Source organism: Bos javanicus, chromosome 9, assembly GCF_032452875.1.
Source record: "Bos javanicus breed banteng chromosome 9, ARS-OSU_banteng_1.0, whole genome shotgun sequence".
NCBI classification, from domain to species: Eukaryota; Metazoa; Chordata; class Mammalia; order Artiodactyla; family Bovidae; genus Bos; species Bos javanicus.
Genome location: NC_083876.1, coordinates 101,309,718 through 101,320,836, shown reverse-complemented (window position 1 = coordinate 101,320,836; position 11,119 = coordinate 101,309,718). Strand labels below are relative to the sequence as shown.

The window sequence follows — 11,119 nt, the reverse complement described above, 5'->3', positions numbered from 1 at the left end:
CACCCTCCCAGCGTCCACTGGGTAATAACTGGAGAAGGCAATGCCAAACCACTTCAGGATTCTTGCCTTGAGAACCCCATGAACAGAATGAAATGGCACCTGATGTGAAGAACTAACTCATCTGAAAAGACTCTGATCTGGGAAAGAGTGAAGGTGGGAGGAGAAGGGGGTGACAGAGGATGAGATGGTTGGATGGCATCACCGACTCGATGGACATGAGTGTGAGCAAGCTCCGGGAGACAGTGAAGGACAGGGAAGCCTGGCGTGCTGCAGGCCATGGGGTCGCACAGAGTCAGACACAACTGAGAGACTGAACTGAACTGAACTGAACTCTGAACTGTGAGCTCACCTCGGAGCCCTGGGGCTGTAGACACGTGATTGCACAAGGATGGAGTACAGAGCAGCCACTCACTTCTGACCTGTTTGCTGTAGAAAATATCATTTTCACTAAATATTTTACTAAGTTGCTCTTAAAGTCTCGGTTTAAATGTTTAGTAATGACATCAGTAGACAGAGGCCACAGAACAGAAGCTGTGTGGGTCCTGAGAATGTCGAGGGCTCTCGAGACTCACCGGCACTGAGCAGAGAGTGTACAGGGCTCTTACTCCCTGGACAGAGCCCACCCCGGTCATGATGTGGGCTGCCGGGGCAAACCTTGGCCTATTCATCTGGAAAATGCAAGTATTACTGGTTCTCCTCTCAGCAGACTCTCAACAGGTTTCAGTGAAGTAATCTAGATAAAGTGGCTTACCACCTTAATGATAGGAAAAGAGAAAGTGTTAGTCACTCAGTCGTGTCTGACTCTGCAACCCCTATGGTTGCAGCACCAGGCTGCTCTGTCCATGGGATTCTCCAGGCCAGAATACTGGAGTGGGCAGCCATTCCCTTCTCAGGAGATCTTCCCAACCCAGGGATCGGACCCAGGTCTCGCACATTGCAGGCAGATTCCTGACCAGCTTAGCCACAAGGGAAGCCCTAAATGTCTTTCTACTCTCAAAGCCTTTCATCAAATCAGATCAGTGTTAGAAGAAGGTGGTTTGCGTTGATGTTGTTGTTGTTATTGACCAGGTTCTCAATTTCTCAGTAATAAAATAGGACTTTTAAAATCCATGAAAAAAATGTCCTTTCTGTGGCTGTGCAGGGTCTTTGTTGCTGCCCGGGCTTTTCTCCAGCTGCAGTGAGTGGGGTTGCTCCCTAGCTGTGTTACTCCTGCTTCTCACTGTGGTGGCTTCTCTCGTGGAGCGTGAGCTTTAAGGCGAGCAGGCTTCAGGAGGCGCTGCACGTGGGCTCAGCAGTTGCAGCTCACGGGCTTAGTTGCTCCAAGACATCTGGAGTGTTCCCAGATCAGGGACTGAACCCACATCTCCTGCATTGGCAGGTAGATTTTTTACCACCAAGCCACTAGAGAAGCCGTAAAATGGGATTTTTTTAAAAACCAGAGTTAGCTTTCCATGTTTTAAAATTCAGATTAAGTTTTAGTTCCAGATGTTTGAGTACTTTTCACCCTATCCAGTAAAAACTTTGAATCAAGTCAGAAATGAAGTTGAGCCTACGGGAAGAGGGTATAATTGTAAAGACAGTATTGTTTCCCTTCCTGAGTTTTTTCTGAACATTGAAGTATATGCCTTAGTAGAACCAAGAACTTAAAATTAATGAGGAAAATGAAAGGTTTCTTGAAATTATGGCTAGTTTCCTGGTATTCATGTGATCACTGGCTGTAATTTAATCCACTGGTAACTCCAAGGTGAGGACCAGTTGAGCAGTGTGTCTGTCTGATAAACAGCACGTGTCCACTTTGGACGTGTCTGTGGGGTCCAGGCGTGAAGCGGGAGCATGTCTGTGGCCCTTCTTCGTGGGCTGCGGTCATCATTCCACAGCCCCTATCACTTTCAGTTCAGTTTCAAACCTGTGGAACAACTGCCCTCTGTAATTTTACTCAAGCATGGATATACTCTTCGTATTTTATTTTAGTGATTGAAATATTTTCTGCCTTTATTTTACTCATCCTGAAAATATTTTAAAGGGTGGTTATGATCGAGCGGCGGCTGCAAGGCGCTGGAGCGGCGAGCGGCTGAGAGGAGCTGCCCCACGTCCAAGGTCAGGGGCAGTGGCCGTGAGGAGATACCCCACGTCCAAGGTAAGGAGCAGCGGCTGCGCTTTGCTGGAGCAGCCGTGAAGAGATACCCCAGGTCCAATGTAAGAGAAACACCAGTAAGACGGTAGGCGCTGAGAGAGGGCCTGTCAGAGGGTAGACAGACTGAAACCACCATCATAGACAACTAGCCAATCTGATCACATGGACCACAGCCTTGTCAAACTCAGTGAAACCAAGCCATGCCGTGTGGGGCCACCCAAGATGGACAGCTCACAGTGGAGAGGTCTGACAGAATGTGGTCCACTGGAGAAGGGAATGGGAAACCATTTCAGTATTCTTTCCTTGAGAACCCCATGAACAGTATGAAAAGGCAATTTTCCAGTGGTCATGTATGGATGTGAGAGCTGGACCATAAAGAAAGCTGAGTGCCAAAGAACTGATGCTTTTGAACTGTGGTGTTGGAGAAGACTCTTGAGAGTCCCTTGGACTGCAAGGAGATCCAACCAGTCCATCCTAAAGGAGATCAGTCCTGCATGTTCATTGGAAGGACTGATGTTGAAGCTGAAACTCCAATATTTTGGCCACCTGATGCAAAGAACTGACTCATCTGAAAACACCCTGATGCTGAGAAAGATTGAGGGCAAGAGGAGAAGGGGACGACAGAGGATGAGATGGTCGGATAGCATCACCGACTCAATGGACATGGGTTTGGGTGAACTCTGGGAGTTGGTGATGGACAGGGAGGCCTGGTGTGCTGCAATTCATGGGGTTGCAAAGATTCAGACACAACTGAGCAGCTGAACTGAACTATGATGAAAAGGGGCTTCCCAGGTGGCGCTAGTGGCAAAGAAATCTGCCCGTCAATGCAGGAGACATACGAGACATGGGTTCAATCTCTGGATTGGGAACATCCCCTGGAGGAGGGTATGGCTACCCATGCCTGTATTCTTGTCTGGAGAATCCCACGGACAGAAGCGCCTGGTGGAATACAGTCCATGGGGTCACAAAGAGTTGAACACCAGTGAAGCGACTTAGCACAAGCACAATAATGAAAAGTCTTTGTCCATACACTGACTCTGCTACAACAGTAGGAGAAAAAACTACTGATTTCCAAATGGTGGGAAAGTATTGCTATTGTTTATTTGAAATTTGGAAATAGAATAAATTTGAAAATTAAATATCATACGTAAAAACTATGGACAGTTCTGAATACATGTATTTGATTTTAACTGATCTTTCAAATCAACTAGCTTTATTTCAAACAGTAAATTTCATATCGTTAGGGTGAGATGTAATTCAGTATTTTGGAGATCACCTCTTGCACCGCAGAAACGTGGCTGTGGAACTGATAATCTCACCACAGTACCCTAGTTTTACTATTTGGTATATCAGTAGTTTATCCCACTATTGTGTTCTGGGCATGTTATGCAAAAGCCCATGTAAATTATGAATTAAATCGGACTATATTTCTTGACTGATCCCTTTTCCGCTCCATCCCGTATTCTGAACGGAGGTCTGCTGTCTTCCCTGGTGTGACTTTCCTTACTGGTAACTGTCGCTGGCTAACAAGTCAACCAAATAGAACGCGGAGCGGGCTCTCTAACAGCCAGCACGCCAGTGTCAGGGGCAGACACAGGCGGCTTTCGCGGGCTCCTGCAGGCCCAGGCGGGCTTTCCAGCCTCCGATGTCAGGGGGCTGAAAGTTCTAGGCAGAGGAACTTGTCAGCAGGGGGCTTTCGCAGAGTCTGCGGGCCCGAAGCCTTCCAGAAATGCTAACCCCTCCGTGGCCCCTGGGAGGGCAGCCCACCCACCACGAGGCTGGGGACTCCTCTCCCCCACGGGGGCGGGGAGAGGGCGGAGGAACGGGTTGGGTGCTGGGGGGCGCACGCGGCGTTCACCTTCCCGCCTCAGAGGCCAGGCAGATGTGCCGCGTGCCAAGTCCCCGAGCTTCCGGGCTGGGACCGACGTGGGCGGACTGGGACAAGCCCACGGACCAGGCTGGTGGGACTTGTGTATCCATCCGACGGCTCCCAGTTTCTCTCGGAGGAAAAGACCGACCTGCCGCTGCTGTGGGTGCTGCAGGCTCCTTACCCTCGTCGCCCCTCTCTCCTCTAGTGTGCCGACGGCTCAGACGTGGCCCTGGAGCCCTCGGCTGGGCTGAGGCTCGTCTCCTCCTCCCCCCGCCCCCGGGGCCGCATGTGGTTGGGAGGTGTTTCCGCCCCGGAGCCCTGGTTTTCTATGAGACTGGAGACATTCAGAGGGGCGGGGCGGCAAGTGCCACACAGCACGTCCATCGTGTGCGTGGACTACACGGCTGTCGTGACCATGGCATGCCAACCGACGCTCACCTCCCACTCTCACCCTTCAAGGGTCACTTCCAAAGCATCCTAAGAATTAGGAAACAGGGCTTCCCTGGTGGCTCAGAGGGTAAAGCATCTGCCTGCAATGCGGGAGGCCTGGGTTCAACCCCTGGGTCAGGAAGGTCCCCTGGAGAAGGAAATGGCAACCCACTCCACTATTCTTGCCTGAAAAGTCCCATGGACGGAGTAGCCTGGCAGGCTGCCGCCCATGGGGTCGCAGAGTCGGACAGGACTGAATGACTTCAAGAATTAGGAAACAGGAAGCAGGGAAACCCCATCGCTGATACGGGCACAGCTCCTGAAGTGCTGAGGTCCCTCCTGGAATCCCTCTCTGGGCGTCCAGCTGCCCCATAGCCGTGGTCCCCTAGCCCCTCCTCCTCCTCCCGCCTCCTGACCCCCACCCCGCCCATCTGCACCGGCTTCACCTCCTCTGCCGCCCTCCATGCTCCTGGCAGGAGTGTTCCTGCCGCCACGGCTTCCACAGCTAGTCCACACCCACCCAGGAACAGCCGGGATAAAATGCCTGCGTGATTTCAGCGGCGCTGCGGGTGTTTTATGACCTAAACGGTCTCCAGTGTGTTTCCCCTGAGCCTTGGGAGGAGACACGATGCCTTGAGACACTGGCAGGGACAGGGAGAAGGTCCAGGGGGAAAGGACAGAGGGGAGCCCTGTCTGGAAACGGGGACTGTGTATTTTATGGAGAATATGGACACTCGGGCTGGTTTGAGGGTGATGGTGGAGCCCAGGCCATCAAGAGAACGTTTCCAGCCCCCCATCATGTTCCTTCTTGCAGGGCCCTGAGGGGAGCACGTGGGAAGGGGAGCAGCGGGGAGGTGCTGGTGGGAAGCAGGAGAGCCTGGAGAGCGGGACAGGGCCCCGCGCAGGGGGCACCGGCCACGTCTGAGGGCTCCCTGCTAACCCGGGCCATAACGCACACAACCTAGCTGTGTTCCTGGATAGCCCAGAAAGAGCTTCCCTGGGGATTCGGATGGTAAAGAATGCACCTGCAGTGCAGAAGACCCAGGTTCGATCCTTGGGTCAGGAAGAAAGGAATTCCCTGGAGAATTCCTGAGAATTTCTTTCATTCCCTGGAGAAACGGATGGCAACCCACTCCAGTATACCATAGCCAGTAATATGCCCTGAGAATCCCATGGACAGAGGAGTCTGGCCAGGCTACAGTCCATGGGGTTGCAAAGAGTCCGACCTAACTGAGTGACTAACGCTTTCCCTGGCCCAGAAAATCATATCCCATGCATAGGGAAAAAAAACTTTTTTTTGAGCTCTAAACAATGGATGATTCTCCATAAGTAATGCAGGGACTCCTCATTTGAAATTTTGACTTTAGGATGCACTTCTCTGTAATTATTCAATGAATCATTCATTTATTTAACACACATTTGAAAACTGAAGGAATGCTTCCAGGTCTCTACCACTAGACTCTAAGTTGACAGTGAAGCTGTCGCATTCCTTTGAACCACTGTTAAAGAAGTAAATGCTTTCCGTGTGCTCACAGGAGTCTCCTGAAACGAACTGAAGGTCCTATATCACGATTTCACCGAAACTGGCCTTTTTTTTTTTTTTTGCCTCGTCAAGGAATACGAGGTTTTTAATTTTAAAATGATTGTCTTTCAACATGATCCAAAAACAAAACCAGAAGGATGCCCTGAAATGCCTGTGCCCGCCTCTGAGCTCTGGCCAGCTTCCTCCCGCGACACCGGGATGCCGGGCCGCGCGCGGGGCCCGCGGTCCCCCCGCCGCCGCCGGCCTGCGCACCACCTTAGAAGCGCCGAGAGGTGGCACACGACTTTCTGGCCCACGTGCGAGGACCCCGCCTCGGGCGGAGGACACGCCCGGCCTTCCCCGCCTCTGATGGATTAGCCCCCGCGGTGGAAGGTCGCCCGGGGAGCCTCGGCCGCCCAGTCGCGGCGCCGGGCGTGCGGGCACAGCGGCTCCTCCTCCCGCGGGCGCGCCCGGCTCCGCGTGGACCGGCCGCCGCTGTCCCCGGAAGAGAGCCGGCAGAGCCCCTGGCCCCGGAAGGAAGGCAGGACGGAGGAAGGCAGCGGGGTGCCCGGCCGCAAGGCCCTGGGTGTGGACGCGGGGGGCGTGTGTGCGCCGGAGATGCCGCGGCCCAGCCCAGGTGGGTGCGGAGGGCGGGCGGGGGGCGGACCGCGGCCCCCCGGGGAGGGCGCCGGGCTCGGCGCGCCCACACGGTAGCCGCCCCTCTCCTTCCAGGGCGCTGACCACCATGCCGTTCCCGCCCGCGCCGCCGCCGCCGCCCACCCCGGCCCCCGGGGTCCCCGCCGCGCGCCCGCCGCCCCGGAAGCCCGGCGCCCCGCGCAAGGCGGCGGCGCCCGCCTGCGCCCCGCCCGGACCCTCGCCGCCCGCCGTGGCCGCCGAGAAGAAGAGGAGGCCTCCCGAGCGGCCGCCGGGGCCGCTGTCCAGCTCCTGGCCCTCCGCCACTCTGAAGCGGCCGCCGGCCCGCCGCGCCCCCGGCCCGGCCTCCCCGCGCGGCCCGGCCCCGTGCGCGTCACGGCCGGCCGGTTCCGGCGACGGCCCCGCGGGGACCGCGGCCTCAGGGGCGCGGACCGCCGCCTCGGGCGCCGGGCCGGACGCCGCCCTGCGCTTCTCGCTGAGCCTCACGCCCGAGGCCGTGCTGGTCATCCAGCGGCGCCACCTGGAGAGGCAGCTGCTGGCTCGGCCCCGGCGGGCGCCCCCAGCCGACGCCGGGCGCCCGCCCGCCCCCTGCCCCCGGGCCGCGGGCCTCGGCCGCCGTCTGGCCCCGCCGCCGCCGCCCGTCCCCGTCCCCGGCCCGCGGCCCGCCGACCTGCGCTCGCTGCTCAAGGTGTCGCTGCTCAACGAACGGCACAAATACGACGACGTGGAGTACGAGGAGGAGGCCGCGGCCGCCGACGAGGGCCTGGTGCGCAAGTGCACCGAGTGGCTGCGCGGCGTGGAGTCGGCGGCCGCAGCGCGCGACCGGGCGGGGCCCCTGGACGCGCTGCCGCACCTGAGCTCGCTGTGACCGCGCCCGCGGCCCTCCCGGGCTCCGGAGAGCCGGCCCCGCGGCCCACCACCTGCAGAGGACCGGAGACGGCCGCCGCCCCGCCTGCGGCCCTCTCGGGCTCCCCGCGGCCGAGCACCTGCAGGGAAGGGGGAAACGGGCGCTACCCCGCCTGCGGCCCTCCCGGCTTCCCCGCGGCCCACCACCTGCAGAGGAAGGGGGAGACTGCCGCGACCCTGCCCTGCCGCCGGCCGGGCCTCGCCCTGCGGGTCTGCCCTCTGCATCTGTTGGCCTCTTCCGCGCCCACGGGTGTCCTCGGGGCTCGTGGTTGGGGGGTGAGTCGCGGTACCCATGCCTCTCAGCCCCCACCCCTAAGGGTCCCCGGGCCCCCGCTCAGCGGGGGAAGGCCCGTTGGTGGGTGCGGCTTTGCAGGTGCGGGGGGCCTAGTGACCCCCAGGTGCGGGGCCGGGAGGGTGGCGGTCAGGGGCAGAGCTGGGCGCGGCGCTGCGTGGACGGTTTTGCTTCTCCTGAGTGGGAACCATGTCCTGGGGCCTGGAAAACCGGCGACGCAGCTGAACCGAACTTCCTGATGGCAAGGGAGAGGGTGCTGACCACCAGGAGAGTCTGCCTGGCCAGTGGGCGCTGTGATGGACACAGTGCTCTGCGGTCACCACGCAGACTCCTGGCGGCCGGAGCCCACGCGCAGGGGCCCCCACACACAGGTACATGCCGGCACACTGACACATGCTTACCTTCACACACTCAGCTTTCACGCTCACACACTTGTGCTCTCATGCACACTTACACGCATACGTGCCTGCACACACGCACGTTTGCTTCCATACACTCAGCTTTCACACTCACATACTTGTGCTCTCATGCATACTTATCCATTCTCACACTCACGCTCGTTCATGCACACATGCTCACACCGGTTCCCGTACAGTTCTTGCCCACCATGCTCTCTCCACTCACACACACACATGGGCAAGCACAGCCGTGGGGACACTTTGGCGTCCAGGGTGAGGTGGCAGCTCGGCGCGGCCCCGCTTCTGGAGAAGGCACCCTCTGTATTTTAGTGCTGCTCACAAGTGTCTTTTGTGCTACAGAAAGAAGGGGTGGGGGGAAGAAAGAAGGGGGGGAGGTGACGTGCGGAGAGCTGGACCCACATGCAGGGCGCGATGAGCGGCCGGAGACCCGCTTCTGTAGGGCCAGTGGGAGTGCGGGGCAGGGCGCGATGAGCGGCCGGAGACCCGCTTCTGTAGGGCCAGTGGGAGTGCGGGGCAGGTGGGTGTTTTCCGTGCCTTTTGGTCCCTGTGTGAGAATCAGTGGCGCGGTGGCTTTGTGCAGTTTATGCAGTGATTTGGAAAAGGGAAGTTTCTATTTATTATTTGAATACAGGGTAAGACTCCCCTGCCTTTTAGAGGTCATACTCTGCTCCACCAACTCCAGGCTGATTTCTAGGTATTCCTTCCGTGCACCTGAGTGTATTTAACGCCAAGGTTGAGAAGGGGGAGAAGGTTATACTCAGATAAAGCTGGTCATATGAGAGTGTAATGTATTACCTCAACTTGTGACTTATTCTATAACACTTAATAACTAGTTTAATGTTTATCTCATCAGACTTTAAAGTGTCAAGTCTTGTTTGGATTGTACATTGAAGCCTTACGTTTTTAAAAACCAATTTTGTATTTTTCTTGCGGAGGTCTCTGCTTTTGTCGCTCTCCCATGCTAGGCACACATCTAGGTAGACACGAAGCATCTAAATTTGTGGGAGCTGGATCAGCCGCCAGATGAGATGCAGGACCAAGGACCCCACCTGCTGAATAGCTTGCCTCCTGTATGGATGCCCAGAGCCGGACCGTGTTTTCTTTTAAATGCGTGTCTTAATACCAGAGTGGCAAAGGCAGCAGTCGTGCGGAGGTGACTTTAAGACACGTGTCTCTGTGAATGCTGCGGGCACCGCCGTGGAGTCTGCCGAGCTCGGTGCTGGGGGAGGAACGCTGCCCTGGACGTCGACTGTGAGGTCGAGGAGGGCGGCGGGCCTTGGCCTTATGTGCGCTCGGCACAAACGCCAGTGGTTAACAGGCCCCGGTTCCTGCCCATCATGACAGTAAGGACATTGTGAAGACTTTCCTGAAGGAGTCGATGTTTGCGGAGCGTCCTGCGTCTGTGTCTGTCCTGGCCCTGGCGCGCGTGCTGTCTGTGTCCGTATCTCGTCCTCTGTCTCCCTCTCCTCCCCTCCCCGCTCCGCTGGGCCCCCAGCCCCGTCTCGCCCGTAACTGGCCACGGACACACGCACTTTTTCTCCTTTGCGATGTCGGATGGAGTTGTGTGCCTTGTTTTTCATTTTGAAAGCAGATGGGTCAAACGTTCATGTTGCTCTGGTTGACAACCCTCAATAAAAGACAAAAAAAAAATGTTCTACACGTGACACATGATGTGCGTTCACGTCGTAACTGATGTTTTCCAAGTCACTGCACTGCAGTTTCTTCATGTTTAAGTAAAAGAGAAATGTGATGCCTGTGTTTCTTTTTAGGAGGATATTAAACACTGGCCAGGAAGAGATCACCAAGGTTTTCCGAGAGGATTCCTGATGGCCCAGTGGTTAGGACTGAGAGCTTTCATTGCCCAGGACACAGATGTGTTCAGTCCTTGGTCAGGGAACTAAGATCCCACACACCACCAAAATAGAGTTCTTCTGCGATGGCCTCTCCCTGGTACTGCCCTACCTGAGGCTTTGGAATTTCCAGGGGTTAGCAAACGGTCGTGCCTGCCTGCTAAGTCATTTCAGTTGAGTCTGACTCTTTGTGACCCCATGAGCTGTAGCCCACCAGGCTCCTCTATCCATGGGATTTCCCAGACAGGAATACTGGCGTGGGTTGCCATTTCCTTCTCCAGGGGATCTTCCAGACCCAGAACAGAGTCTTATGTTTCTTGCTTTAGAGGGCAGGTTCTTTACCACTAGCTCTTAATTGCTGCCAGCAATGACCGGGATTTTAAGAATTCTATTGCTAGGTCAAATAATGTCATAATAAAACTATTTGGCCTTCCCTGGTGGCTCAGATGGTAAGAATCTGCCTGCCATGTGGGAGACCTGGGTTTAGTCCTTGGGTTGGGAAGATCCCCTGGAGAAGGGGACAACTACCCACTCCAGTATTCTTGTCTGGAGAATCCCACGGACAGAGGAGCCTGGCGGCTACAGTCCATGGGATCACAAAGAGCTGGACACGACTGAGTGACTTTGACAAGGCTACTTGCCAGCAGTACCTAACCTCTTGTGGGGTCCCAACCCCCATGAGAGCTAATTTCAGAAATACTCCTAAGAATATGCCTGCTAACAACCAAATCTGCGTATGTTTTAGGGAGCTCATGACCCCAGATTAAGAGTTCCATCTACGCTCACTACTACAATGCTTTCCTTTTGCTGAAAGTACTTTCAGTCTGGTGTGTCATTCCAATCAGAAGAGTCCGTTTGAATGATGGTGAGAGCTACAGATTACTCACAGGATGAGGTCTGTCTTTGAAATCTTTCGGTCCATGGAGAAAAGGTGATAAGCGATGTCCATGGAAGGAAGAAGGTGGAACCCCGCGTTCTCTGGGTAACTGGTGATGTTCAGGCCTAATCCTCCCTTCGCTGCCCTGCCCGTAGCTGGGGGAGCA

At 56.1% G+C, this 11,119-nt stretch overlaps 1 protein-coding gene across 1 annotated transcript; it reads left to right on the top strand.

Moving 5' to 3' along the window:
- The first annotated feature begins 5,033 nt into the window (after positions 1-5,033).
- PRR18 (proline rich 18) lies at positions 5,034-9,890 on the top strand. The gene is made up of 2 exons (XM_061428527.1): positions 5,034-6,592; positions 6,688-9,890. The coding sequence occupies exon 2, from the start codon at positions 6,701-6,703 to the stop codon at positions 7,475-7,477; it is 777 nt and encodes a 258-aa protein (XP_061284511.1). The 5' UTR covers positions 5,034-6,592; positions 6,688-6,700; the 3' UTR covers positions 7,478-9,890.
- The last annotated feature ends 1,229 nt before the right edge of the window (positions 9,891-11,119 follow it).

What these genes read in the sequence shown, in the direction of transcription:
- PRR18 (XM_061428527.1), top strand. Translation starts at nt 6,701, where the DNA reads ATGCCGTTCCCGCCCGCGCCGCCGCCGCCGCCCACCCCGGCCCCCGGG.